Genomic DNA, 27,950 nt, shown 5'->3' on the forward strand with positions numbered 1-27,950 from the left:
TGTAGCCTATAGTTGCCTCTTTTGGGCTTGTTTTCACAGACCTGGTTGCTTGTTTCTCTCGCAAAACCTGGCAACACTGCTCCTCACTCACCCCCAGTCAGTCAGTCTTGTTGTGAGCAGCATCATCATCATCAACAACAGCCAGTCCATCCATGCTAGCACCGTTAGCGTCGAGCTAACCGACTGTACACAAAGTTTATCTGTGGATCAATGCTTTGACGCTGCATGCAGACGCCGGAGACAGGTGAGCGACACGGGACTGAGCTGTTTTCACTGACTATAAGAGGGTCTGTTGGCCTGCCTGCCATTAAACTGGTTGGCTTTGGTTTGTAGAACGGAGAGAGGAGAGGATCTGTGTGTAGTACATAAACATGGGGTAGATGCTTTTGCCTCGTATGCAATCGTCAGGCACGACGAGCGTGGTCTTTGGGGGTTGAACTGAACTCTTAAAAACTTGAACTTCTGTTCAAATGCAACATTCACTGAAGTAGGGCCCGTGTGCAGTGGTGGAGAGTAACTAAGTACATCTAAGTACTTTCTGCTTTTGGTACTTTAATTTTGATACCAACACTTTTGTACTTTTACTCAAGTAAATATTGAATTCCGGACTTTTACTTGTAGCAGAGTGTTTTCCACATTGCAGTATTGATACTTTAACTTGAGTAAACCATGTGAGTACTTTGACCACCACTGCCTGTGTGCTCTCTGGTGTCAGAACTATAATTGAAGCAGTTTTAAACCAGGTTACACGAAGTGCATCACGGTGGAAACTGGGAACACATTGAAGAATGTCTTGATTTATACATCTCGGGGCAGAAAAGTACCCTATGCTGTTAGCTGCTACTATGCTAACAAGCTACTGCTGCTAGCTGTGTGTCTGACGTTACTTAGCTTTGTTATAAATAAAAACAAACATTTGTCTGTTTTTTTACCAGGTGAGAACATGATATGAAAACTAAAGTTTCTTCATGTTAAAGTATAAAGGTGCCTTTACTTTGTACCGTTTGAACTTGGTAAACAATGTTTGTGTGCCTGAACTACTACTAGCACATAAAGCTACGTTTGTTTACTTCATAAGGGTTGTTGTTTCTGTTGGTTTCAAATATTGTCATCTCTATTGCTTTGTGTACCGAAATATTGTCATCTGTATTACTTTGTTTACTGAAATATTGTCATCTCTATTGCTTTGTGTACTGAAATATTGTCATCTGTATTACTTTGTGTACTGAAATATTGTCATCTCTATTGCTTTGTGTACTGAAATATTGTCATCTCTATTGCTTTGTGTACTGAAATATTGTCATCTCTATTGCTTTGTGTACTGAAATATTGTCATCTCTATTGCTGCCATCTCTGTTGGCTTGTTGTCACGTAGTTTTGTACAGTGTCATGAGGAGGACATGATAGGGTTATTTATGGTTTGACCCCAGGTGCAACCCTCGTTTTTTTATAGTGTATGCCATTGGTTCTCAACCAGTGGTCCTTGAGGAGGTCCCAAGTGGTCCCCAGCTGAATGATGGAGAGTTGGTAACCAAATGGACCCTTACAGATCTTTAACTCTTGAGAGTGTGAAATAAAACGGGTCCATTTGATTTCATTTTAACACTCTCAAGAGTAAAATTATTGTTAAACATCTGCAGTCTACACAATTGGAGAATGTAGAAGGATTGTTATTTTGATCAACGTTTGCCTGTTATCTCTTCTATGGTACCACATCAATACAACATGGAAAAATCCTATCCAACGATAACAAAATATTTTGTTATCCTGGGTCTGAGAGGCTAAATCTCATCAAATGATGGTCCGTGGCTTATAAATAATGGCTTGTGACTAGCAGATCTACAAGCTCACGGCGTGTTGCAGTGTGACACATTTTGACCTTTTACAAAGGCTATTTTAGAAAGATTTTGCTTATTATGACATGCCAAAAATAAGGATTGATTATTCATCAATTATTCTATAAAATTATTGATTAGGTTTTATAATTGATTTCATTGATTTGTTTGATTAACTGTTGGCTAACGTTGTGGCTAGTATAGGTGAGGATTATGATGTGTTGTGGCAAAATTCAGATAAATATCCTCTTAACTGACAATTTGCTTGAAGTTTTCAATTACTGTATATATTTAAAAATGTCAATGGAAATGCCACTGTGTTGTGGAATGAATTATAACATGGCAATATTTCTGCTCTGTGATGGGCTTTTCCCTGCCTGGGGAATGATTGACGTGCTTTGTAACTCATTTTCAATGAGAGGTGAGTGGGCAGGTAGGAAGGTAGTCAATCTGACAGCAGGCGCACTGAAACTGTCGCGCTCATGCACAGCGCACACGCCCGTCCGTGACAAGAGTTGAAATGTGTTGAGCTTTTATCTGCGCGTCTATTCACACAAGGACCGGAGTGCGACCTCGCGGATCCAAGCGAGAACGCAGACGCTGTGTCACTCGGCGTCTGAAAAAACCCTCGAATCAGGCTATGTTGATCAGTGGATGAAAATGTTAACCCAAGTTCTTCCCGGTGCCAAGTTAGGCTTTGTGGCTTTTTTACTGTCTCTTTACTCAGTGACTATGTACAAACTCAAGTGAAAACACAACCTTTTCCTCCTCTGCTGTTTCCCTGCGCAGAAAGTCATGGGTCCGAGGAGGAAGTCGACGAAGATTCAGCCCGTAGGGCTGAGCGGTGGCGGGGCGCCCGTCCCCAGACACGACCAGCCCAAAGACTACATCAATGAGCTGTCACATGAGGTCCTCTGTCACGTCTTCAGGTAGCCTGTGTTCTTAAGCTCTACTTTCCTGTCCAAAGAGGGATGGCCGAAATCCAGTGGTTCTCAAATGGTTCATTTGTTATATATTAACCCATTAAGACCTGAGGCCGATTCTATAAATGTCTTCTAAAACAGTGTTCTGAAAAACCTATGTTTCTATGTCAGTGGTTCTCAAACTTTTTCATGTCACGGACCCCCAAAATGATGTGTATTTTGCCGCCGACCCCATCTCAATATATTTTCCTCCAGGGACCCCCAGAAGCTAAGATTTTAGTTTTAAAGAAATAGCAGATCTACAAGCTCGTATCGTGTCACTTCGTGCCGTGTTATGATCTTGTGTATCCGCTATTTATGAATAGCCAAAGTATAAAAGAATGATATTTTTTTAGCTCAAATTTAAAATGACGCGGATGCTTTCCCGGTCTTAACTCATTCACTGCCACAATTATTGCTGGCCGCGTTTGCCCACTGCCAGAGATTTTTCATTTAAAAAAAAAAGTACTCAGGAGCCGAGATACAGAATTTTTAAGTTTTAAGTTAACAAGGAAGTGGATGGGAGTGTAGATCTTTAAACAATCATATCTCCTTGGTCTTTGGGTCAAATTTGAAAAAAAAACTAAAAAAAATAAAAAAAAAAAAAAAACGTTTTTTACGTCAGTGGCAGGATTGGTAAACGGGACAAATTACGTTTTTTACGTCAGTGGCAGTGAATGAGTTAATGGGCTCAAATCTTAGTGTCTTGTCAATTATTTTGGGGGCCCACTTGCAATATCCTCACAGCCCACCAGTGGGCCCCAGCCCACAGGTTTGGGAATTGCTGCTCTCTAACAGGCATTAATTTGGTTATTTATGTATTTGTGTATGTTGTTGTGGTGTACAGATACCTGCCCATGAAGGACATCATGTGTATGGAGTGTCTGTCCAGAAAGCTGCACGAGGCCGTTACTCTCTACCTCCGAGTCGTCAAAGTAGTGGATCTGTGTGCCAGCCGGTGGTGGGAGTACATGCCTTCAGGCAAGGACTACTCTAAGCACTGTAATAACATTTATTAATTGCTTCAAAAACATTGTTACAAAGTACTTTACAATGGCAAAATAAAATGAGTGCAGTAAGGTAAAAACACGACAATAAGAGTCAATTAAAACAAAAGGTAAAAAAGTTATAAAAAAACAAATGATTCGAAGAGTTCTAAGAGAAGGCCTTTGATATAAAAGATGACGCTGACTTAGCTAGCCCTAGATACTCAGACGGGGCATTTTAGAGCCTAGGAGCCCGGGCCGCGAACGCCCGATTACCGAAGGTGACAAGGCGAGTTTTGGGAACCAACCAAGGTGGATCTAGGGCTGCACACAAACTCATACAGGACCAGCATATCTAAAATGTAACTGGGAGCCGGCAGCCAGTGCACAACATAGCAGACTAAATTGAAACTGTAACTTTAAGACTATAAAATTGCAGCTGGGTACTTGCTCCTTACAAACACTCACTCAAACACTCTATAGCAGGGGTCTTCAACATTTTTCAGGCCCAGGACCCCTAGCTGAGAGCGAGATGAAGCAGGGAACCTCACCCCCCCCCCCCCTTCATAGATTTCATAGATAGCTTCATTGTGTAGTGTTGATGTTGATGTGCATTTTCAAACAGCGCGAGGCGTTGTGAGCTTGCCTTGTAGATCTGCTATTTTCGGCTAATGTTCCCCTCCATAAAAGGGATGCTGGGGTTGAAGGGGTTAATGTTTCTGTGGTCTGGTGCAGGTTTCACAGACAGCAGCTTTCTGTTGCTGTTGAAGAAGATGCCAGACCTGGAGCAGCTGTACGGCCTTCACCCTCGATACCTGGAGCGAAGACGAGTCCGAGGCTACGAGGCTTTCAGTATACCTGGAGTACTGGAGGCGCTGCAAGCCTGTCCCAATCTCCTGGTGTGTGTGTGTGTGTGCGTGTGTGTGCGACATTTATGTTGTTAAATGTATCAAAAATATTCCCAAATTTTCCAAGATTTTTTCAAGCTCACAACGTGTCTAATCACGACTGGTTGTGAGCATGTAGATCGGCTATTTTCAAATAGCCTAAGTATTATAAGGTTAAAGTGGTAAACTGATGTTGATGCTATATTGGCTCATTTTGTTGGAGACCCCCCCGGAACTAGCCTGGTAAACCCTCCCTCCGGAAATCTCATTTCTATTTGATTCCAGGAGTGAGTCTGGCCTGATAGCCCATTCTGCAATATTGGCTGTGGGCTGGAGTTGGGCGGGAGTAATACCGTTGACTGACAACCCCTTCAGCCAATGATCATTTTTCCCCTTCAGCCAATCAGCAGTTCACCAGTCTAATGTGACGCAACGGGACTTTTGAGTCGGCCATGCCCAAAATTCGGATACATGGTTGTCACTGCCCGCCCCTACCGGTTCTCTAAAAAAAAAATTTAAATAGGCTTTGTCATGATTAATTGACCACATATATGAAGTTAAACAACTAAATTCTATCCAAACGATATCTTATAAGTAAATTCTGTGCCTCAAAATAGAAGTTAGAGAGCTTTTTGAAGTAAAAAAATAGCGGAGAAGAAAAAGATGGCTGCCGTTCGTGTTTTGGGCTCACTCAAACTCGCCACCTGATTGGCCAACTGTCGCTGTCAATCACAGAACGATGTGCGACGACGCTGATAGGCTCGGTTAGTTGGTAATTCCACTAGAAACCCCCACAATGGGCTATCAGGCCAGACTCACTCCTGGAATCAAATAGAAATGAGATTTCCGGAGGGAGGGTTTACCAGGCTACCCCGGAACCCCCTCTCAAGGACCCCTGGGGGTCCCCGGACCTCACTTTGAGAACCAGTGCACTAATAAGCGAAAGCCTCTGTTAATATTTAGGGTGTGGAAACGTCCCATCTGGAGCTGGTAGAGGCCATATGGAACTACATGCCTCAGGTTCACATCCTGGGGAAGTTCCGCAACCGAAACGGCGCCTTCCCCATCCCTGCTGAGAACAAGCTGACCATTCCCATCACCGCTAAGATCCAGACCCTGCATCTAGTGGGTGAGTACCTAGGGCTGTCACTCACAGTCATGACATTTCACTTGACAATTCATTGTCTCACAAATAATTTCATTTGTTTTTAGCATTGAACATACAGTATTAAAAAAATGACATTTCTGTTTGGCTTAAGGCTTTGCAAACAAAAGTTGCACAGGTCATATTTGACAAATAACTTAAATATACTGTGGAATGACTGACATTTTAATAATTAATAATAAATAAGTTTAATTAATTCTTTAAAACATTTTCACAAAAATAGTGTAAATAGCTGAGCCCACTTCATGACACTTGAAGTGTGTCTTGTGTTTTGTAGTTACTTAAATTAACCATTTGCGTTTTTTGGTGTGTTTGCTAGGTGTGAACGTTCCAGAGATCCCGTGCGTGTCCATGCTGCGTCACCTTTATCTGAAGTGGGTTCGTCTCACCAAGCCACAGCCTTTCAAGGACTTCCTTTGTGTAAGCCTCAGGACGTTTGTGATGCGCAACTGCGCCGGACCAACCAACTCCCTCAAATACGTTCCCTTGGTAACAGGCCTGGCATCGGCTCGTAACCTGGAACAACTGGAGCTGGTTAGAGTCCCATTCCTGGGAGGACTCATTCAACATGTAGTGGAAGACAGTTGGAGATCAGGTGTGTTCAAATGGGGTCAACTTGTGGGTCTGGACCCCTATGGCGGTCCCCAAAGGATTTGGGGGGGGGGTCCCCAGATGACAGTAAAATGACAATTTAAGGACTTTAATACCTAATACCTGAAAAGAAAAAAGACCATTACTGCATCTAAAGTAATCAACAAACTATACTATAAAAACAGGCAAAACATTTGAAAATAGCTTATCTACAAGCTCACAACGCCTTGCTTGTAGATCAGCTATTTTCACAATATTTATCTGTGGAACCGAGTCAAACTAAATGTAATGCCTCAATTCCTACAGTACCAAGTGCTTGTCAGGGTGGGGGGTCCCAAGTTCAAATATGATTATTTGGTCTCTGCCTGAAAAGGTTGAGAACCACTGGAACGCATATCAAACTTGGGGTCCTTGAAATTAAAAAGGTTGCGAATCACTGAGCTAAACTTATACTGGAACCTCAATCTACTTTGTAAAACACTCAGTGCTTATTCAACTCCCCGGATCCAACGCTGAGAACTAGTGCCGTAAAAACCTGTCATGGTATTGCATCAAAGTGCACCATGGCTGTTTCATGTTGAGTTCTGCTTCCATTCAGAATGGAGGGTAAGGTGCTGCTGGAGGGATGGAGCAATAGACCTTATTTAAAAAAAGAAAAGGTTTAGTATTCGAGGCTCAGAAAGGTTTGTGTGCTATGTGTTGTCACTAGCATGCAGCCTGTCTTAGTGTGAGTGTTAATTGATTCTTATTAATTGCGGGCGTTTGTGTGTGTGTGTGTGTGTGTGTGTGTGTATTTTTCAGGGGGCTTCCGTAACCTTCACACCATTGTGTTTGGAGCGTGCAAGAATGCTTTAGAAGTGGACCTGGGCTACCTCATCATTACTGCTGCACGCAGGTAGGCAATTTACTGGACATAACACTTAAAAAAACATCAGTGTTAAATGGCTCGGTATTCTGATAGTAATCATTGCTATAGAGTTCTTCTTCAGTAACTGGAGTCTTCCTAGCTCTTTTGTTAACAGAAAATGCATTTTTAGCTCAGGGATACCAATTTTCATCAGGAGAGAGAACTCACAGGATACTGAAACTGGAAGTGATGACATAAAGAAATGAGCAGACACATTTGCAAGTGATAAATGGGTTCTCTACCCGTCTCTCAAATGTTTTGAGAGACGGGTAGACCCCTGTTGCTGAACAAACTCTCTATATAGCAATGATTACTATCTTAATATAGAGCTTTAACTTTTTAACAAGAAACTGTTTGTTTTAACCATGAAATATCACTTACATATTCATTCAAGGTCATTTTGCTCTTACGTCAATTAGTTCTTTGTTGGATGTAATTAACAGTGTCTTTGTGCTATAGGCTCCATGAGGTGCGCATCCAACCTTCTCTGACCAAAGATGGAGTCTTTTCAGCTCTCAAGATGGCTGAACTTGAGTTTCCTCAGTTTGAGACTCTGCACCTGGGATACGTGGACGAGTTCCTCCTGCAATGTTAGTTATATACATTCATCATTTTACATTAAGTTATATTTGTGGCATTTTATACTTTGTTTGGGTTAGGGCAAGTGGCGAATTGACAGGATAGTGAGAAGGATTGACACGATGTCCCATGATTCAACACAGGCCCCAAGCTGGAATCGAAGCAAGGACCTACATTTAAAGTCGTACTGTGTAACCTTTTAACATAAGCCAAAGTTATTTTTCTTCATATAATCTCACCGGTATTGTGGGATGGGGGAAGGCTGATTTAAACAGTGACACCTGGCCTGAAATCCACCTACAACTCACCCACTGACCATACGGCGCGCCGCTGCCGTGTCTTTGTGTGTGTGTGTGTAGGTAAGATGAGCCACTCGGAGCTGGTCCGCTACGGCCTGGCTGACGTCATCGAGAATCCGGGCATTATCACCGACATCGGCATGAAGGCGGTCAATGAGGTGTTCACCAACATAAAATACCTTCTTATCTACAACTGCCCTCATTTGCACAACCCTCACCACTGGATCACAGGTAGACGGAACACACATGCAAATATGGTTCAATATTTTACAGTATATATTGCTATGCCTAACACTAAACATACGAAATAATGGGTGAATATTCAGCGAAAATAGGCAAACTTTCTGTTATAATGGCAGAGCTACAAACGAGCTTATATTGGCTGTATTTGGTGTAGAAGAAAAAAGTACAGACCGCTGGAGGACCGCGGTCAATAAAGTATATAGGGTTCAAGTGGTTAAGATTTTCAACATTACCTCTGTATTAATTTGTGTTGCATGGTTAAAGTTTCAATAGCGGCATGAAGTTGAGCAGTGTTCTGTGTCTCTGGAACATTTATTTAATTGATTAAATTGGTTAGTCTAATTAATCACTTGATTAACCACTCGAGCTTGTCCCACAAAATGTAGCGAAAATCGACGCAAAAAAAAGAATTCTTCAAGCTCACAACACATTGCATCGCTACACGTGAGCTTTGTGACTTGTTGTGAGCTTGTAGATCCGCTATTTTCTCTATTTTTGAAAATCGTTTGAATCGATTAATTAGTTAGATTAACTGTTTCCCCTGGTCATGTGTTGCGTTTTATCTGTGCATTTCCAAGCATTGTGCAATGAGCATTGTGCTGTTTTGTGTTTTCAGATCAGTCGCGGTGGTCGCGCCTGGTGGACCTGACGCTGGTACGTTGTCATGCCATAAAACTGGACTCCTTCTCCCAGTTCATTGAGTCACTGCCCAGCCTGGAGTTCATCTGTCTGGACCAGATGTTCAGAGAACCACCCAAGGTACCGACATCACATGTTTCTTACACACCTAACCTAATTCATTGGCGATCTCGCATCCATTGACATTTTCAAAGTTAAAAGTGCACTAACTGATTTTTTGTTTGTTTTGTTGTTCAAATAAGTGTTAAATAGCTCTATATTCACATAGTAATCATTGCTATAGAGTGTTGGTTCAATAACGGGGGTCTCTCCAGCTCTTTAGTAAACCCTTACACTACCTTAACTCATTCAGTGCCATTGACGTCACCGACGTCACGTTTTTAATAATAAGCCCAGGGTGCCAATGACGTCGCTGACGTCATGATTTTTTTTTTTTTTAAACATTGTTCAGAACCCAAGATATCATGATTTGAAGATTTGCTGCTCCATTCACGTCTTGTTTAACATCTTACTGAAAAAGGCTGTATCTCGCTTCCTAAGCACTTTTTTTTTTTACAATGTATTTTTGGCTCTGGCACTCAGAGCCAAACTGCCAGAAATAAGTCAGGCACTGAATGAGTTTAGAGACGGAAATATTTTTGGGTGCGACACGATTACATATAAAATCAGTCTTGAAATCAGGCGGCACGAATGATGCAATGAATGATTGATGAGTGAGTGAATGAACAAATTAATGAAAGAGTTAATTTCACCTCTTTGTCCTATTCGCTGAAGTTGAAATCTCCCAACTTCAGCGACGTTTTGCGTCACCGTTCGCATCTTGACAGCCATATTTTATTGTTGATTTTGACACATCAATAATGAAACTCTTAGCCCTAAATCAAAGTATGTGCTCTTTTCTTGACGCGCCAGGGCTGTGCCCGGGTGGGCCTCAGTGCTGGGACGGGCATTGGTGTGTCCTCAGCCCTGGTCAGCAACCAGAACTCCAACAACGACAACGAGAACAACAATAACAACGATGCCAACCTGCCCGCACCTCCAGCGCCTGTCAACAACAACAACAACAACATCAACAACAACCAAAGACAACAACAGCAGCAGGATGGCAAGTTACACACACACACACACACACACACACACACACACACACACACACACACACACACAGTCTCTGTCTGCGAGTGGGTCCATCCATCCATCTTCAACCAATTACCTGGAATCGGGTCGCTGGGGCAGCATTTCCAGCAGAGAACTCTAGAACCCCATACGCTTGTTTTCAGATACGGTTCTCAGAACCTCATTTGGGCGCTGCTCAGGAGGTGCTATTAACCCTGAGTTCTGGAACCCAAAACTCAGAACTTACAGTTTCAAAAGTATCTAAAAGAGCGGAAATAGCAGATGTACAAGCTCACACGCGTCGTGGGCTTGTAAATGTAGTTTGTAGATAGTAGATCTGCTATTTTCACTTTATTTTATAAAAATGTTATGACATAGGTACTTCCCCCTTCAGGGGTGGTTCAGTATATAGGGTATAGAGTGGTTAATGAAAGTCACATTTTCCTTCCCCAGAGGCAGTAGAGCTGAACGGAGTGGAGGACGAGGAGGAGGAGGAAGAGGAGGAGGAGGTGATATTGGAGGAGAACATGGAGGTTGAGCCTCAGATGGAGGTGGACAGAGCAGGACAGGAGGAGGTGAAAGAGGAGGTGCTGGAGGAGGTGGCGCAAGCTGGACCAAGTCAGCCCAGTCAACTCCCACGTGCTCCTGACGAGGAGCGGGCAGGTAGTTTTATTAGGGCTGCAATTATCCATCATTATTCTAGCAATTATTCTATCGATTAATTATCCGATTAACACATTGAATGCCAATCGCGTAGATCTACGCGAACCTATTTAAAGCCGCAGCGTGCCAATCGCGTAGATCTACGCGAACCGCCGATTCCCAGGTGCACTGGGAATTTCCCCAGGTACACTTTCAGAATTTTTTTGATCCATTTCCGTTTCCGGTTTGAGGACCGGAAACCGAATTATTCGGGTTCCGGTTTTTTCGATCGTATCCGCTTCCTGTCTGGGATCCTGTTTAAAACTCGATTTTCTCGGTTGTTGTTTTTCTCCTCGCTGATCACTGTTTAGCGTTGATCCGCTGTATCTTCAAGATGGCGGCTCGGATTTGGAAACTGCTTTCGCTGGCCGTTTCTCACAGATCCGCTGTGTGTTTAGAACCAAATGAACGCGCACTTTTAACTTATTTAGCGAGGTCTGTGGCGACATGAAAAAAACAACAATAAAACGCTGGCACTGGTGAGTACATTATGAGATTAAACTCTGGCATGGAATGTGTTAATTTAATAATCGAGAAGTGTTATTTTTTTGTATTTTTTTGTATTATTATAAATGATCAACAATCGATGCAATTATTTATTTTTTTGATTTGTCAGATTAACCACTTAAGCTCTGTTTTGTACTTCATCGTTCAATGGTGTCGCACAAAATCTACACCCTCAAAACGCATCACGAAGCGACGCGTTGGGAGCTTATAGACTGGCTATTTTCAATACAACATAAAATAGATTGTCTCTATATTTGGCTGTGTTATGTACTGTACTGTTGCTTCGCGTTTGCATTGAGCCGCCGTACCTGCTGTCTGTAATGTCCCAAGCAGTCAGAAAATAAACAGTCCACTATAGCATTGTCTCATCCGTGAATCATTACATATATTACAGATTTCTAACTGTATTGCACCGACCTGAATGTACCAAAATACGCACGTTCACGTGTGCTGGTCAGTGGTGAGCGTCGACGCTCCAAAATAGAACTGCGTTTTGATGGGTCCACTTAGCGTAGTGTGACTACCAGCGTTACAAACAACAGTTTGATGATGGTACGCGTCTGATGCTTTCACTCAGTGTGTCAGCCCCTTTACAGATTACAATTTTCATTTACAATGGTCTTGCAATAGCAAGCTGTAGCCAAAGTGCAGCATAGGAAACCTTTGCAACGTTGACGGATTGCAGATTGCTGGGCTGAATTTAACAGTTTAAAATGTGAATAACAGTGATATCTCTGTGCCACGGTCCAGGTCCCAGTGGGTTCAAGCGTCAGAGCGGAGTGAGCGCGGGCGCAGCGCAGGTCACCAAACCTCCCTGTCCGGTCATCTCAGACTCTGACAGCGAGGAGGAGACAGCGGGCCAGGCTGGAAGGCCAAGTCCCACCGCAGCATGTCCTCAGCAGCAAGACACGGCCAACACACACAGCCGTAAGTCTGATCCTCACAAACATACACTGTACAATGAGTGTTAATTTAAAGGGGAAATGGACAACATTGATTACAGTAGTTGGATAAACTTTTACATCCCTTGTGAAGTATCATGTATAAAGATAGATAAAGATCACTGTTCTCCATTTGTTCAAGGAGACAGACCGTCACCATATTAAGGGCACTATAACCAAGCACTGTAACTATAATGATATAGTTTTTTAAATCGTCTTAACTCAAGTGGATGGCAGAGTCTACACCACATTTATAACAAGGTGAACGAGATAGTTATCGTTATAGTTTGTCAATGCCTGGAAAACATGTATCGCCATGTTATTTTCCCACAATGCTGTTTCTGTATTTTCAGGGAAAGGGAAGACACCCCTGCGGCGGCGCGGTGGCGCCCCCGCGGTAACGCCAACGCCAACGCCGGTTGTGCCGGCGGGAAAGACACCAGAGCCTCGAGACACCGCCGAGAGCAGCTGTGAAAAGAGCTGTCAGGTTACCAGCGAACAGATCAAAGCCGATATGAAGGCCGCTACGGAGAACGGTAATAAAGGCTCTGCGGCGGCCGGGGGCAGGCAGGGAGCCGGGCCCACGTACAGACCAGGGACGGTCGCCGCCGCTGCTGCCGGCAGAACCGGGGAGGCTTGCGCACGGCAGCCAAGCGCCGGGGCCGGTGCAGAGAGGGCTGAGGAGGACGTGCGTTTTAGGCGTAGGGTTGTAGCGAGGGTTGCCCACAGAGCAGCCGCTGGAAACGGATCAAACGGCGGCTGCACAGAGGGTGGCCCGTCTGGAGCTAGGACCGGAGGAGCCGGGGTGGGAACGGGGGCCGGGGGGGAGATCGGGGCCGGGAGAGAGACTCCGTCTAGAGTCGGGGCTGACGCTGCTGCTGCTGACACTGCGGGATCCAGAGGGACGTCTGGAGCCGGTGGTGTACCCAGGGGAGGAGCAGCTTCAGCTGGCCAGGCGCGCACGCAGCCGTGCCCTCCTGGATCTCAGTCTATGGCTGGTTCAGGTGCACAGCAGTCGGGCGGCAGTGGTGTGGACGGTTTTATCCCCAGACGACCTTGGACTCGGTCCTGCAGTAAGATGTCGTCTATTCCGTTGGTTCCTGAGGCAGGTAAGATGCATTAACGGGTAGGATTTTGCTCATTTGAAAGGATATAGACGATATAGACGACCGTACAGAGATTTTGCGCATTTATTATCGTAGGATAAGCAGATTAGGGATGTGCGTGACGAAGTGTCGTTGAGCAAGACTCTGAACCTGCTCCTGATGAGCAGGTTGGTGATCAAAGATCTAAACAATTGCAGATCTACAAGCTCATAGTGCGGCACTCGTTGCGGCACTCGGTGCTTGTATATCTGCTATTTTTGAATAGCCAAAGAAATCTTAAAATCTTAAAATGACACGGATGCGTTCCCGGTCTTAATGGATTAAGACAGATACAACTCTGTAACTAAAACATTGTGGTTTTATAGCAAAACATTTGCAGTCCCGACAGTATGTAGTCTTGGAGGATGCTGGATTTCAGCATTGAGTGAGCTGCGACGTTTCAGCAACACAGAAACAAGTAAACATCAAATTATTAGTATAACTATGAACAGACGTGCCAAGGAATTGTCAAACAAACACGTTTACCTTAAATAAAGGCTTTCATGTTTGAAATGATGGCTTTGAAATATTTGGACTTTGGGGCAAATTCAGAACATGATGGCGGCAGTTAATTGGATAGAAAAAAATATACATTTTTTTTTATTAATGCCTCAGAATAATTGATTTGCAAAAACCCTAATCGGTCACATCCCTAATACAAATGGAGTGAAGTAAAATATGCGTCAAATGGCTTATTTTGAACCTGGCCTCAGATGACACAAAATAGTCACTAGGGGGCACTTGTGTTTCATTCTCATCTTAACCTTAAATCATGCCCCCAGTTTACAGTCTAGTGCATTTATTCTCAAAGCAGGTATTAAAAAATAAAAATCTTGAACATTTGTGCAAATCTTTGAATATATATATATAGGCTATATTTTTTTTAAGCGAAAATTTTTTACCCAAGTCTTTGTTTCTGGACGTCTCCGGCACAAAACCTTTTCAGATGGGGGGCCGCGGCCAAATACATACTGTATCAATTTGGGGGGTCCTTGACATGAAAAAGTTTGGGAACCACTGGTCTAGTGGCACAGGTCAGGGTTTGTTTCTGTACATACTGCACTTCACCTGTCGTACTGTCTGTTGCATTAAAGCAGGGGTTCTCAACCTTTTCAGGCCGTGACCCCCAAAATAATGATATTATTTCCGCGACCCCCCGCATGCTGGGCGGATTGGGTATGTTTTTTCCCGGTTTTTGGTTACTTTATTTCAGTTTTAGGGTTAGGGTTAGGGTTAGGTTATTTAATTATAATAGGTTATTTGATAATTATTAGGGTTAGGGTTCCTAATGTTAATAATGAAATATTTTTATCTTGAATTTAGTAAATTAACATGAACATGAATTAATAATAACATAAAAAAATATTTTGTTAAAAATATATATATATATAAACCTTTCAAAAAAATCTGGTGACCCCCCCAAATTATTTGGCGACCCCCAGGTTGAGAACCACTGCATTAAAGGACTGAAAAGCCTGTTTGTCCCTTCTGCCAGTGTGTTTGGTACGCGGCTAGACCAGTGGTTCTTAAACAAGGACACCCAAATTGATATCATGTATTTGGCCACGGACCTCCATCTGAAAATACTTTGTGCCAGGGGACCCTCATACAATATTTGTGTAAAATGTTTCAGAAATATTCAAAATGTTTCAAATGTAGTCAGATCTACAAGCAATAGCAATAGCAGATCACGAATCATGACACGTTGTGAGTTTTTATTGATTGGCTATTTTCAAATAGCTGATGTAAGTAACCTTGCGAGGAACCAATGTGGTCCATAGAGCAGGAGTCTATCTCCTGTTTCTGTCCAAGAACACCCCCTGGACATAATGCTTATATGTCGCAGGGACGGACCTCCAGTCCAACCCTTGATGCTGAGTGCCAAGCAGGGAGGCATTGGGTCCCAGTTTTATCGTTTTTGGTATGACACTGCTGGGGGATTGAACCCCGGGTCCGACCTCCCAAACTCAGGGCGGACACTATAACCATATTAACTAATTTAGCTGGGGACCCCATGAAACCCCCTCAAGGACCCCTGGGGGTCCCCGGACCCCACTTTGAGAACCTCTGCGCTAGACAGTTTGCTTATAATCATGTTTATACATGCATGGGATGAATTGAATGATTTTCAAAAGATGAAAATGGCAACATTAGTTAATGAGTATCTCCTCTGACCGTTAGTAAATTAACTGATATCAGAGCACTTATGATGTCAAAACCAGAGCACTCTGAAATCAGAACAGATTCTCAGAGCGTATATCAGAACGCACCCAATATGGTCTGATTCATTATTCATTACAATACTGTATGTTCCATTATCAAATTCAATCTATTAGTAATATTGAAATAATTGAATTCATTCAAATTCCTACTACTTGATTTAATGCTTAATGTATTGTGTATTTTGTTTAGACCTGTCAAGAACACAGCCTCAAGTAACAAAGAGAAAAAAGCGAACTGCTGACAAATCAACCAGCACATCCGATCCTGTCACTGAAGATGACCATGTACAGGTACGACACAATTTACAATTTAAGCATTTAGCAGAAGCTCTTATCTAGAGCGACTTACACATGTGAAATTGAAATAAGCAGAGTAAGCATGAACTGTAGTCGATAAACATCAAGGTAAATAGTCACATTGCGTGCAGAGAAAACAATGTAGTACCTCAAAGAAACCATGATACCAGGTAAAGAATAATAATTACATCTAAACATCTAAATAACATTCCGTACATTTGAGGTCAAGAGAAAACCAATCTAAGTAACAAGTGACCAAGATATATCTGCATAATAAACTAGCATCTATTGAAAAAAGGTGACAAGAGGGTAAGCAAGGAGAAAGAAGTACACAGTACATTAAAACGTGTCACTGAAGATGATCGGGGAAAGGTAACCTCACATCACCACAGGCTTTCTACAGTACCTGTGGAAAACCTGGTTTCTATTCCAAATAAACCTGTGTGATGCGGTCTAGTGTCCCCCTTCTCAAAAATGTTGAATAGAGTTGTTTAGTCGAGCCAGTCATTACAAATTTAGAATAAAACATGGACATACCAAACAAACAAAGTATTCCAAGAAGTAGGGATGGGCAATAATATCGATTTCGCAATATATCGTGATATTGTATTTTGCGATACTGTATCGATACTCCAGGCCGTCATATTGCGATATTTTTTTTGCTTTTGCAGATACCGTTTTTATGAAAAAACGTTCAAAGAACCTATCACTGATCTGCAGCTACTCAATATGTAGTGTATTATATATGTATCGTATCGCAATATATTGCAATATGTATCGTATCGCAATATATCATGATATCGCAATATATCGCAATATATCGCGATTCGCAATATATCGTGATATAATCGTATTGTGACCCAAGTATCGTGATACGTATCGTATCGTGAGGTTCTTGCCAATACCCATCCCTACCAAGAAGTATGTGACGAAACTATATAATACTCTGCTGCAAAGCTGACTCTTACCGTGGCTAGTGCTACAGGTGTTGTCGGCATCACAGCAGCAACGACAAAGTGTCTTAGTCTTAAACACCCATAGCCCTGATAGAATACACTATATGACAGCCTAATGATTAATGTCTCTAAGCGTGTTAACATTATTGTTGGAAATGTAATATGAACATTTTTGTTTTTTTAAAGGTAGGGTAAGTGATATTTTTTGGTTAAAACAAAAAATAAATTGCTAAAAGTTAAAGCACTATTTTGTGATAGTAATCATTTCAATGGAGTTCAGTAACAGGAGTCTCCATGTCTCTCCAGCTATCAGAATATATCAGGAGAGAGTACCCATTTATCAGCTCCAACTGTTCCAGTTCCATTTTTGTCTGCTCATTTCTTAGTGTCATCACTTCTAATGTGTAATCTGTATCCAGTCTGAGTTCTCTATCCTGGTTGGATAAAATTGGTATTCCAACCTTAAAATGCATTTTCTGTTTAATAAAGAGCTGGAGAGACATGGAGATTCCTGTGTTACTGAACAAACACTCTATAGCAATGAGTACTATCAGAATATAGAGCTATTTAACATGATTTAATCTGAGCAATATATTATGGTAATAGTTATTGTTGTTATAATTAGTAACAAAAGCTAAATTGTCTGCTGCAGGTTTTATCTCTGAAGAGCAAGAACCTTGTGGGCATCACGCTGACCAACTGTGGAATCACGGATCTTGTCCTGAAGGACTGCCCTAAGATGATGTTTGTTCATGGTGTGTATTGCATGTGTATGTCTGTCTGTGTGGGTGTACATTCATGTGTACAAAAGTTTGCCGTATATTGTATATATGTTGACTATACTTGATTGTGCTTGTTTCAGTAACACTCCTCATTCCTCTGTCCTTACCATGCTGACTTCCTGTTTAATTATACATAGTATATCCCTATAAAGAGTCCCCCGGGGGCTCTGTACTAGGCCCCCTTCTGTTTTAACTCTACACTAATATTTTTGACAGATGTTCGCCCCAGATCAGGGACGCTAATATTTAAGTGATTTTCATAATGCTCAATATAATCAAATCCTCTCTTTATAATCTATACTCCATCGCACAATGTTGCCGCTTGCCGAAATGAACAGACCTTGACTGGTATAAAATTTGAGAATTAATATAGTAATGAATGATAATTAAAATGAGAGTATATATAAATTAGGTTTGTCAGTGTTGGGCTGTATCTAGTTACTAAGTAACATATTACTGTAACTGTATTACTTTTCACATTAACTAAAACGTATTACCATCGCTGAAATGGTAATAATAGTACACTTGTTAATCCAAGTAACTTTGAGTTACTAAGTTACAATGAACGTGATACGTTTTTGACCGAGATAAAGTACATTAATCCTATAATTTATACTCCATAGTAGGAGGTTGTCACACGCAAAGAAATGACAGATCTACAAGCTATCAACAAAATCATTTGTAATGTAACTCTTGATACCAAGTAATAAGTAATGTTTACTACTTTTAGGAGTAATAAGTAATTGGTAGATTATTACTCGTCCTGAGTAACTTTCCCAGCACTGCTCTCGTCCCTCTGTGAAGCCACCAGGTGTCGAGTGCTCAAACAGCTGCGGGTGGAGAACGCTCCCATAGTCAACCGCTTCGACTACGCCCAGTGCAAGAAGCTGGACATGGAGCAGGTCCTGGATCAGATTCTGCGCATGCCCCCGGAGAGAAACCGCATCATCTACATGCGTCCCATGCACCAGGTCAGTAGTATGTGATGTCATCTATGCCTCTGGTCATATCTCTGGGTACGTCCCCAGGGCTCAACAAAACCGTTTTTCTAACCATTAAACCCTATATGCTTTGTTGACTGGTGTCCCCCAGGAATCTATGCTAGGCCCCCTCATTTTTGTCCCTCTACTACACCAAATCTATTCGCGTCGCAACAGCCTAAACTTTATAATGTTCCGGTTCAAATTTTGTATGCTAATTTGTTTGTGTCGTCACTTCCAATTTCACTTTATCCTGTATATTGTGTGTGTGTGTGTGTGTGTGTGTTTGTTTTCCAGATTGATTCCCTGGCTCTGGAACGTCAGTTGTTTCAGGGCCCGTACCCCTACCACATCGCCATAGTGCACGAGTTCAGCAACCCACCCAACGTTCGCAACAAGGTGCGCATTCGCAGCTGGATGGACACCATCGCCAACATCAGCCAGTGAGTAATGATACTGTACTGACGGGGGGCAAAATCTGTTCTCCCATAACATACGGTCAATTTAAATCCTTGATTGCAGGCCTACCCACAAGGGTCTGCAATTGCTTTTAAATGTGTGTTGTATCACACGATGGGGAAAAGTTGTTTTATCTGGTTCTGTTTTTTCTTGTTTTTGATATGAATATTGATGTGAACATGAAAATGAAATTGTACTGTGATGTATCTCGACGACACTGCGAATGAGGGCAACCTCGATGTCTTTCGAGAATAAATAAAGGTTTGAAATGAATTGAAATCAGTTAAAGGTAGTGTAAGTGATTTGCAAAGTTTCAAATAATTGCAAAATGGGTCTATGTTCTGATAGTACTCGTTACTATAGGGTGTCCTGTCCATATAAAGAGTCTCCATGTCTCTCCAGCTCTTTATAAAACAGAAAATGTATTTTGTAGTTTTTTTTTTTTTTTTTTAGTTTCATTTCCAATTTTATCCAACCAGGACAGAGAACTCAATCAGGACACAGATTAAACAAGTGAAATTGGAAGTGATGACACTAAGAAATGAGCATGCAAAATTTGAACTGAAAACTATACAAATTAAGCTTAAAAATGGGTACTTTCTCCTGATTGGCTGAGATTTTGACACCTACCGAAAAATGTATTTTCTGTTTATTAACACATCGGGTGCCAAACACGGTCTGAACCGTGTTTGCGCAGAGTAGCGGTCCGGTGCCGAACACGGTCCAGACCGTGAAATATGTCTTTTGGTTTTTTTCGTTTTTCTCCACACGGGCGGGGCTAGAGCAGCTCTGGGAGTACCCATTGTGATCTTGAGAAGGATAGGCCAGATAGATCACCGGAAAAACAAAAACATGGCTCCCATCCACTTCCTGTCTATTTCCTTCTTTAAAACACCTATATCTCCGAATCTGTTTCCGGTGGGGAAAACCGGTCATGCGCGATGCGCGATCCCCCCCCATTGTAACTCGCGAGTGAAATGTTATCGTTCCAGGCTGTAGCCAGGGTCATCGCGCAACATGAATGGATGTTTTTTTTTACATGGATTTGCTCCTCGTGGAGTCTAGAGCTTTAAACAGCAAAGCGCAGTCAATGGGGAGAATGCTGGCACCCAACGTAAGTTGTTATGAAAAAATGCTGGCACCCAATGTGTTAAGAGAGCTGGAGAGACAGGGAGACATCTGTTACTGAAAAAACACTCTATAGCAATGATTACTATCAGAATATAGTATTTTAACCTTTAAAAAAAATACTTTTTGTTTTAACCAAAAAATATCACTTACCCTACCTTTAATCGATTATATAAAAATAAATGTTTTAATTAAAAAATCGATTTTGAAAATGTCTTAACATTTTCATTTGCTTTAGTTTTTTACATCTTTCCTTCATTTTAAATCCAATATTAGAATATTACATCCATATTACAATAAAAAAAAACTAAACAAAAATGTATAAAATACTAAACAAACACTAAACTTTTTTTTTTTTAAACGTATTGAAAACTTAACTTAAGTAGCAAACCCACTATTATAATTCAAACTAAACTGAAATTGAAAAATTTCAAACCAATGAAAAAGGCAAAACTATAATATCCTTTGCTCTGCCCCCATCTACCCCCCTCCTCCTTCCCATCTGTGTCTTTGGATGTTCAGTGTGAACCTGTCCTTCCTGCATTCCGTCTACTTTCTATAAACACTTGTCTTCTTAAAGGGTGAAACTGTAGCTATTATTAGCCGGCTGCCTCCTGAACGAGCTTGATTCTACGGATGGTTTACTGTAGTTTTAAAATGACCAGGGACCCTCTTAACCCATTCTATCAGGGAACGCATCTGTGTCACTTTAGATTTCTTTGGCTATTCAAAAGTAGCAGATAAAGAAGCTCATAGCGCAGCACTCGGTGCCGCGCTATGAGCTTGTAGATCTGCTGTTTTAGAAAAATCGTGAAAATGTGTGCAAATCTTTGAATATATATTCTACAAATGTGTTCTAAATCCTAACAGTTTTTTGAAAAAAAAAACGTATGTCGCTATAGCAGTGGTGCTCCATCTTTTCCATGTCAAGGACCCCCAAAATGATATGTACTTGGCCACGGACCCCCATCTCAAAATACGTTGTTCCAGGGACCCCCAGAAGCACAGATCGGAGTTAAATATGTTCGCTTTAAAACATATATATATATTCAAAGATTTGCACAAATGTTCAATATTTTTCAAATTTCTGAATAGCCAAAGAAATCTAAAATGACACAGATGCATTCCCGGTCTAAATGGGTTAAGAGTCCCGCTATGTGTTTGTGCCAGAAGGGAGCCGGGCCAAGATAGAAAGAGGGTCTTGAAGTCCTTGAGGTGTGCTTGACTCCACGTATCCTCTCAGAAAATAATTGTCTAGTCTTCACCATAAACCAGATGTTTCTGTTCTTCACATGGATTAACACATTGATTGCCAAGATATTAAACATAGTTTTCTATCCCCGTGCCGGCGTATAATTACCTCAATCCGATGATATTTGAAACGCCGTGGAACCGACATTGTGTAAAAAAAACACACAGAAAAAGTTTCCTGTGAGTAGACGGAAGGATCTGTGTATCCATGGGAACGACAAGTTTCCAACCGCGATCCGCCATTTTGGAGCTTTGGTCCGCTGAAAACGGGTGGTTTTCAATGGAAAAAAAAGAAACTGAGTTACAGCCGTTTTTCTGAAAATCCCATCATTGGGGCGGATGGAAGTGACGTTTTTTGGAATGACGTCACATCCACATTTTTCTTCTCTGAGAGACGATCGAGCATTCCAAAGCTGTGTTAGGTCGCCCCTTGTGGAATTTTCCCCCAAAAATGTAAAAACTAGTTAATTCAATCTAGGCAATCAATGTGTTAAAGTTCTGCGTCTGAGATGAAAAGAGTATTAGAATTTGGATTAAACTAGCAATAAAATACATGTTCAGAAGCATCTTCCATAAAACCCTTATAGTCTCGGATGTTTCATTAAAGCAAAGGTTAAAGCCTCAATCTGCAATTTCGTCAAATCGTTGGCTGTATGTAGAACAGCAAGAACATAGGTTTAGAATGATAATACCTAAAGCATCAATTCTACATATTTTGCTAATTGTTTAGGAGTTGTTCCTTTCATGCTGTTTCACAAATAACAGACTGGAAACGGCCTAATGGTCATGAGATTTGTTTTTGTTTGATGACTGGAGCGATGCGACGCATTGTGAGCTTGTAGATCTGCTATTTTATGGGGGGTCTCTGGAACAAAATATTTTCAGATGGGGGTCCACGGCCAAATAACGTATCAATTTGGGGGTCCTTGACATGAAAATGTTTGAGAACCGCCACCCAAAAATCTCACCATCTGTTTTGATCTCCCCCGATAGTTATGATTGAAGTTCAAGCTGTTGCTGCTATATTTTCTTTCATTCCTTCTGTCTTTCGTTCTTTCTTCCTGTCTCTTTGTCCCTCAGGGAGTTGATCAAGTACGAGTTTTTCCCAGAGGCCACGAGGACAGAGGAAGACGTGAAGAAGTATCCCAACTACCCCTGGGGACGCGACATTTACAGGCTGGAGGGTAACATACACACACTACTACTACTTTATGGGGTGTCTGGGGTGCACACAAAAGCCTGTGTAGACGTTAGAATGACCCCAGAAGTGTTATAAAGTGAAATACCCCTTCAAACCTTATACTTAGTTGACTGGGGTGGTCTATACTGTACTTTGTCCCCTCCTTTTTTTCCTCTACACCAAGCAGATCTACAAGCCCTGCTACTTTCACTGAATGTCAGCCTATTTTTGCATGTTATGACATGCCCAGAGTAGTGATGCTAGTGTTCATGTGGTTAAACCTTATTTTATACATGAATCAAACTTCTGGATTTTAGCACAAAAAATTGTAGTGTTCAATAAGTCAGTCATTTTATCAATGCAGAGTACTGTGTGTGTGTGTGTGTCTGTGTAGGAGTTGTGGATGGCGCCCCTTATAGCATGATAACAGACTTCCCCTGGTTGAGGACGCTACGGACGGCCGAGCCGAACGGTTACGCACGCTACGACTTTGAAGATGACGAGAGCAGTGAGTAGACCTGTCAAAGGATGAAATGTCCCTTATCCCACCACGCTGTACGAATGGAATGGTTCCATTCGTACACTGTCAGTTACAAATGGATAAATGAACACTGAGGATTTTACGGTGTATACAAGTCACTGAAAAACTACAGTTAAGTCGAACTGCATCCTCTCCACCAGTATAGCATGTATATTAAAGGTAGTGTAAGTAATATTTTTTTGATTGTACACTGAAACAATAACGTCCTGTAAACATTTTGAACATTTGTTGAACCTGTCACGTATTTTGAGCGCTAAAAATAATGAAACTGGCCCACCAGTCTATGGCCACTCCAGGGCTCCGTTCAGAGCCAACCCTGTTCAAGTTTACTAAGTACGTATTTTCATAATGTACTCACCCAGTGCCAGCGATTTTCGTGTTTTATAACCTTTTCAACCGGTCACAGAATTGTTATATCCATTCAAATCGTTTGTCTGGCTGTGTTTATAAACAAACACGACAGATCGACCAGCACTCAAAGAGTTACGTTTTTTCTTTCCAAAACGTCATATCCGCTGGTGTGATCGTATTTCCGCCACTCTTCCGCAGGCCATCTTAGCTTAGCTTATGATCGGGTTTCAGATCGTTGGTATACACAACGACGATAACCGTTCGTCGTCCAGAGAAAAGAAAATGTAACCGGAGCTCTCCGTTCGTTTTTTCTACCGTGTGAAAAAAACGTGTTTGCCCTATTTTGGCCTAAAAATCAAAATTTTCAAGATAAAACCGAAAACCGGAAATGGAACCCGATTAATTCTGCATCCGGGTGAGTAGGAAGTGAGTAAAAAGCGAACCTGATGGTGGAAGTTACATAGAACAGCGCGGTCGCTGATTAAACAATGAAAAAGCTATCAACACGTCTAACGCGTCGACGGCGTGGATGGATTAAGTAGCAATTGACTCGAAAACGCGTCGATGGCGTTCAAAGAGTTAAGGGGCTGCGGAAAAATTCGGCTTTGGAGTTCATGTTCACCACATCTGCCTTTCTCTCCCTGTTTTGTCTTTTGTCCCGTGGCAGCCACCATCTACGCGCCACGGCGTAAAGGCCAGCTGTCTGCCGACATCTGCATGGAGACGATAGGGGAGGAGATCTCGGAGCGCAGGCAGAGCCGGAGGGGAGTCTTCCAGAGAGTGGTGGTGCTGTTCGTCCATCACTGCGACACGCCTGGCGAACCCGTGGAGGACGACTACATCTAGAACCCACCTCTCCTCTGACGGAGGCCCAACGCCAGAAAACTCACTTTGCTTCTTCCGGGGGCTCCGAAAACAAACACCGTCGCATCTGAAATTTAGATGCCGTGTTTCTGGAGCTACTGTAGGACTAAGCAAGTCTACTGTTGGATCCAAATCAAGGAGTTTTGGTTTTGGTGTCAAACTCTGGGAACTCCTGTACCCTATAGGCCAAAACCTTTGCCTTAGCTTGGCGAGGGGAAGGAGTCCCCCTCCAGATGTTTGGTGACGTTGCAGGCCGGCGTATGCAGAGATAGATGACGTTGCAGGCTGGTGTATGCAGAGATAGGGGACGTTGCAGGCTGGCGTATGGCAGAGCAAGGCCTAACTGGTTTGAACTACATAGGAGCAATGCCTGAGATAACCTCGGGTAAAGTTTAGGTGGCTGGCAAAGTCAGCTTCTTTTTGGTTTGATTGCATTCATTTGGATTTGGCTAAATTTATTGCCTTTCTTGAATCAGAAGAACGGATTGATTCCAAGTTTGGTTTTGTTAATATTTCGGAAAATGTGACCACCCCCTCTTATTTCTGTTACCCAGCAATTGTTAACAAACCACCATGAATAATATAGGAGTCTTTTTCTTTCTTTTTTTCGACTGACATAATTTCCGTTCATTTCTAATGCTTCCAATTACTTGTTTGATTTTAATGAGAGTTAAACAACATGTCAAGACTCAATGTGTCGTGTAGCTCCATGTCGTTTCAGACCAGAAGCTGAGTGTCCAAGCTAAGATCTGTTGAAAAGAAGCAGGGATCATACTGTTGGTGTTGTTGGCGTGGTCTTAAAGATGTAACTGTCCCAGGTTTGATGTTTTTGCTGTCACTGTCTACCTCTGCTGCCACGCAACACCACGAACGGCTATCAGTTAGAAGTGCCCTTAGACTGCTCTGTCTCAATTGGCTCTTTTCGACTACAGGAATGAAGCGAACTAACCGCGCCGCGTCGTGGAAACGTATATTTCACGGTTGCTGTATTTGTTTCCTTAACGCTATGGCTCGGTTTCAGATAAGGTTCTCAGAACCTAATTTGGGGCCCTGCTGAGGAGGTTGGTACTAACCCTGAGTTCTGGGCACCCAGAGCTCGGAACTTATACTTAAATTTGTTAGATAGGCTATTTTTGTTTTGATTTTATTTAGTTTTTTTTATGACATACCTCCCCCTTCAGGGGTGGTTGTGGTTATGATGGAAATGTAAACAGAAAACCATCACAGAACTTCACGGGTTCTGCAATGTTTCAGGTCATGGAAGGTTGGGGGGGGGGGGGGGCATCACCCTTCGTAGTCAAAAAGAGCCAAAAGTGATCTCTGTGTTGTATTTGTTTTTTGTTTAGTTTTTTAGATTTGTTTTCTCTGCCCTCTGGGGTTGGAAGCTTGTGCCAGTGTTGTGTGTGTGTGTGTGTGTGTGTGTGTGTGTGTGTGTGTGTGTGAGAGAGAGAGAGTGTGTGTGTGTAAGTAATATTGTTGCAATTGCGTTTACCTCAGCAAGCGATTCACATAAGAAAGCAGAAGTTGACTGCATAGATAGAGTTTTGAATTAATTCCTCTCCCTTTACCTTTACTGGCAAGTGAATACAAAATAATCTTTACCTTTGACACCCAATTAGCTTCAATGAAAGGGTTTCACAGAAGCCTGCTTTCATGAAGGAATAAACCTTTAACCACGCGAACCCAAGCATCCCGGGCATGTATATGCGAACGTTCGAGTGAAATCTTTTTTTTGCTAAATTACGTAACTATAGGGTTTAAATTGTGAACCCACAAGGATTTGTACACGTAGCATAAACGCGTGTGGTGTGCTACTGGTACTCTGCTGTGAGCTCTACTTTGAAAGGTAGTTAGGCCGATTGTCAGGGAACGCAGGAATTCCCAGAGAAAGCGGAGGATTGACTCTATACAGTACATACTGTATGGCTAGCCTAAAAAACGAAGCATTACAACGGACCCAAGAGCTCAAATACTTCTGGACTGGGCCCTGCAGAACACAATAGAGCAGTGGTTCTCAGGGGTCCGTAATCGGGGCTCCAGGGGGACCCCACTTTGAGAACCACAGCTATAGAGTTGTCTAACTAGTAGCCAGTACATGTGAATGAATCCACAAACTATTGTAAGACTAGAGCACTTCTCTCCCCTCCTCTTTCTCTTTTTTTTTAGTTTTTCCTACATACTGTAACTCTCCTGATGATGCCCGTGGCATGTTTGGCAGCCTGACCAATAGCTATGAGTTAAATTTATTTAGATTCTGTCCTTTTATTTTCCTCCTTCTCCAAATTAGAGGTGCTGTACAGTAAGTGATATTTTCTGGTTAACGCAATTTTTTTTTATTGTTAAAGTTAAAGCTGTTTTATTCCAATAGTAATCATTGCTATACAGTGTGTGTTAACAGTAACTGTGATCTCCCTGTCTCTTCAGCGCTTTAATAAACAGAAACGTTTTTTTTAGGTTGGTTACACATTTCATTCAATCATTACAGTGAACCCCACAAAGACATTTTTCAGGCAAATTAGTAATTTTGTCTGCTCATTTATTTGTTTTATCACTTCCACTTGTTTATATTGTATCCTGTATGAGTTCCCTCTCCTGGTTCGATAAAATGTATATCCTGACCTGAAGACCTTTTTACTAAAGACCTAGAGAGATGGGGAGACTCCTGTTACTGGGGAAAAAAACACTATTTTAATGATTACCATCAGAATATAAAGCTATGAAACATTTATCTTAACAAAAAATATCACTTGGAGCACCTTTTAAAATATTGAAAACATTGACGTGGGATGGAGAACATCCTGTCTGAAGTATGAAGAAACAATAGAGTGAATGTGGCGTGGTGGTGAGTTTGCCATTTCCATGCTGAACAGACTGAGTGGGAGTGAATGGCTGCTTGCGTTGTCGTGGCCTGGCCTCTGTGTATAAAACACTGGTTCTCAACGTCGGGTCCAGGGACCACCGGCGGTCCAAATGGACCCATGTGGGTCTGCAAGTCCAAAAGTGTACAAATGGTAAACACACTCAGAGTTAAACGGGCACTGATTATTTTACTGTGGAGATTGGGGTCCCAGTATAGTTTAGTTCAATGATTCTCAAGCTTTAGAATTTCAAGGACCCCCCCCCCCCAGTTTGGCCACAGACCCCCACTTGATGCACTTATTTATCTCTGAGACCCGAATTTACGTTGTAAAATCCCCCCAGTCCAATTTGTGTACACCCTCGGAGTTACAGACCAGCAAAGTGTCCAGTTGGACCCGTGGTGGTCCCCGTACCCTAAGTTGAGCAGCGGTGTGTGTGTGTGTGTGTGTGTAAACCACTCTGTATAGACTCTGTGGATGTCAATAATGAGCTTCCATGGTTTGGTTTATATGTTTATAAGAAAAGAACAAAAACTATTTCACTTGATGAAGAAAATAAATAAAAGGAGATAAGGGA

The 27,950-nt window shown here is 42.1% G+C and overlaps 1 protein-coding gene across 1 annotated transcript; it reads left to right on the forward strand.

The window, feature by feature from the left end:
* The first annotated feature begins 137 nt into the window (after positions 1-137).
* fbxo38 (F-box protein 38) lies at positions 138-27,950 on the forward strand. Its single transcript, XM_080415504.1, has 21 exons — positions 138-244; positions 2,625-2,764; positions 3,645-3,799; positions 4,519-4,682; positions 5,634-5,799; positions 6,155-6,430; positions 7,228-7,321; positions 7,793-7,923; positions 8,272-8,442; positions 9,071-9,213; positions 10,006-10,198; positions 10,663-10,872; positions 12,169-12,345; positions 12,713-13,468; positions 15,917-16,017; positions 17,632-17,734; positions 18,566-18,732; positions 19,039-19,184; positions 22,660-22,763; positions 23,154-23,267; positions 24,319-27,950. The coding sequence occupies exons 2-21, from the start codon at positions 2,631-2,633 to the stop codon at positions 24,495-24,497; spliced, it is 3,684 nt and encodes a 1,227-aa protein (XP_080271630.1). The 5' UTR covers positions 138-244; positions 2,625-2,630; the 3' UTR covers positions 24,498-27,950.

This window comes from Gymnoscopelus braueri (genome assembly GCF_963280865.1).
Source record: "Gymnoscopelus braueri genome assembly, chromosome: 20".
In the NCBI taxonomy this organism is placed as follows: domain Eukaryota; kingdom Metazoa; phylum Chordata; class Actinopteri; order Myctophiformes; family Myctophidae; genus Gymnoscopelus; species Gymnoscopelus braueri.

What these genes read in the sequence shown, in the direction of transcription:
- fbxo38 (XM_080415504.1), top strand. Translation starts at nt 2,631, where the DNA reads ATGGGTCCGAGGAGGAAGTCGACGAAGATTCAGCCCGTAGGGCTGAGC. An exon ending in CCCTCACCACTGGATCACAG is followed by an intron (nt 8,443 to 9,070) that starts GTAGACGGAACA and finishes TTGTGTTTTCAG; the next exon opens with ATCAGTCGCGGTGGTCGCGC. An exon ending in ACCATCGCCAACATCAGCCA is followed by an intron (nt 19,185 to 22,659) that starts GTGAGTAATGAT and finishes TTTGTCCCTCAG; the next exon opens with GGAGTTGATCAAGTACGAGT.